Source organism: Odontomachus brunneus, unplaced genomic scaffold (assembly GCF_010583005.1).
Source record: "Odontomachus brunneus isolate Ranch 3 - 2012 unplaced genomic scaffold, Obru_v1 Obru_scaffold_116, whole genome shotgun sequence".
In the NCBI taxonomy this organism is placed as follows: Eukaryota; Metazoa; Arthropoda; class Insecta; order Hymenoptera; family Formicidae; genus Odontomachus; species Odontomachus brunneus.
Genome location: NW_022639566.1, coordinates 141,324 through 143,878, shown reverse-complemented (window position 1 = coordinate 143,878; position 2,555 = coordinate 141,324). Strand labels below are relative to the sequence as shown.

General features: G+C 28.5%; 1 protein-coding gene across 1 annotated transcript in view; it reads left to right on the top strand.

Moving 5' to 3' along the window:
- The window catches only part of LOC116849438, a 4,955-nt gene extending 3,531 nt beyond the window's left edge, over positions 1 to 1,424 (top strand). The window contains exons 4-6 of the mRNA XM_032826579.1: positions 502 to 603; positions 776 to 929; positions 998 to 1,424. Of these exons, the coding sequence (XP_032682470.1) occupies positions 502 to 603; positions 776 to 929; positions 998 to 1,267 (526 nt within the window). The 3' untranslated portion in view covers positions 1,268 to 1,424. The remainder of the gene's footprint in view (positions 1 to 501; positions 604 to 775; positions 930 to 997) is intronic.
- Positions 1,425 to 2,555: the final 1,131 nt, after the last annotated feature.

Below are 2,555 nucleotides of genomic sequence, written 5' to 3'. Positions count from 1 at the left end.
TATATATATATATATATATATATATATATATTTATATATATATATATATATATATATATATATTTGAAAGTTTAAATATTTAATCATATAAAAATAGAATAAGAATGTCTACAGTTAAGTATATGTCTAATCATTGGTACTTTTACCATATTATTGATTTTTAATTTTCATGAAAAGTAAAGATAAATGTACCAATGCCTGGACATTTATAACAGCGGTACATAATTGTGAACATTCTTATTGTTTTGCTTGTAAAATATGAATATTAAAACTTTCAACATAGAATATATATAGTTTATATATTGAAATTTTAAATATTCGTATTTAAAAAAAAAGACAAAACAATCATAATTGTCAATGTTATGGGCATCCAAGTATTGGTACGTTTACTGCTTAGTAATAAATAATTTTTCAACCCTTATATATTAGGCACACACGTACATACACAATATATGCAACATGTACAATATATATATAATAATGACATTATTATTATTACAGAGAACTGCAAGAATTATTGGGCCATAAGCATAATATCCAGCCTTTAGCGGTTTGTGGAAGACAAGGTCTAATTGTGAGAAAAGATGCAAGTACATCTGAACAGTAAGTTGAAATGGAAATGTATTTACAATTTTACTATATCTCTCTCGAAAGTAAAGTGAAGTCATTGAATATATATATTTCATTCTTTAAGATAGCAGTGCGTCCTGATTTTCCTTCAGGAGCAAAACTAAAATTGATATTTAACTTTGTAACAGACTGTGTTTTTTTCCAGATTGACTTGTGAAATGGCAGAAGAAAATGTTGCACCAAATGCTCAAAATATTGATGTAACATCCAATCTAAATGTGGAAGATGAAGAAAATATAATTCCTCCAACTGCAAGTACAAGTATATCAACTGAAGTTAATACTGTAAATCCCAATCATGTAAGTACATAGTGACATATATTCTTTATACGTTATAATCAGTATTGGTCAACATTTGAATTTTATAGGTATTATTGAACAGTAATAGAAAAAATAAGGTAAACACAACATCACAACTTCTACAAACATATATTACAACAATGGACAATTTGACCAAAGAAATCCGAGAAGAGAAACAGGCACGACTAGATTTAAGAAATGAGATTGTAACAGAGCAAAAAAATATCAGAATTATATTAGAAAACCATACCCAAAACATCGAAAAATATTTAACAAATTTATTATATTATAAAAAAGAAAAACTCGCACTTCTCAGGGATATTACTGATGCTAGTTAAATAATGAGTGCTTTTCATTCAGCGACGCAAGTTGATACAAGTATTTTATCTTTTTTTTTGTTTTGTGTATATACTAGTATTTCTGTTTTTGTTTATAATATATATAAGAGTAATATATATAAAAGTTACTTGTTTTTTACTTTGTTAACAGCGTATAGAGAAATAAATAATTTACATTTATAAAATATTTGTTGTGTATTTATATACCCAGTAAGCAAATTGAGCGCAGACTGCGCGCAAATTGGCAACAAATTTAATCAAAAATTTACACCAAAACTATAGCCATCTGTGTCCTCATTCAGCTACGGTTTTGGCGACAGAGCTTGCTGTCGGGCAATTGCTGCAGATTTGCAGCAAAAACCGCGCAGAGTCTGCAGCGCAGCAGACTCTGCGCGGTTTCTGCCGCCAATCTGCTGTCAGATTGCTACAAACTCTGCACGGTTTTTGCTGCAAATCTGCAGCAATTATCCGACAACAGAATCTGTCACATATCTGGTGACAGTTTGGCAGCAAGATTTGCTATAACAGATCTTGCATCAAATTTGTTATCTATTTGCCATAAAAAATTGGTAGCAAACTCTGCTCGAAATTTGTTTGCGCAGGTTTGGCTATCTGGGATACTGTCCTTCCACCTCTTATTAATAGAATGTCCGAGCTGCCTCTGTTTGTTACTTACTTAACGTTTACAAACAATTGCTTCCCATTTTTGTCGTAAGTTTAAAAAAAAAGAAAGATTGTGTTCTGTAACAGTGTGCTTTATTTGAAAGTAAAACATAACAATAAATTTAATAATATAATTATAAATTATTTAAATTAAACAGCCGGTGCACAATGTTTGTAAGGTTGTAAAAAAATTGACCAATCATAGCAGATTATTCTTGTAATAAAATGTTTTTTACTTTTTAATGTTTATATTATATATAACAATTTTATTGATATATAAAATATATAAAAAATATATAATATATTTATAATATAATATTATATACTTATATATTATATATTATATAATATATAATATATAATATATAAATAATATAATATATTATATATACAGGGTGTTCGGAAAGTACCGGGACGCCCGAATATCAGGAAAAATATAAGTTTTACAAAAAAATGTTTCAGACAAAAGTTGTGGCGTTTAAAAATATGTATTTACTGATCACATCAGTTTGACCTTGGGTTGCGTAGCGAAAGTCAGGTCAAGGTCACATTAATTTTTTTAAATGGAACACCCCATTTTTCATTGCATATTCTTATAGCACATCTCGAGAGCTTTCCAAAACGC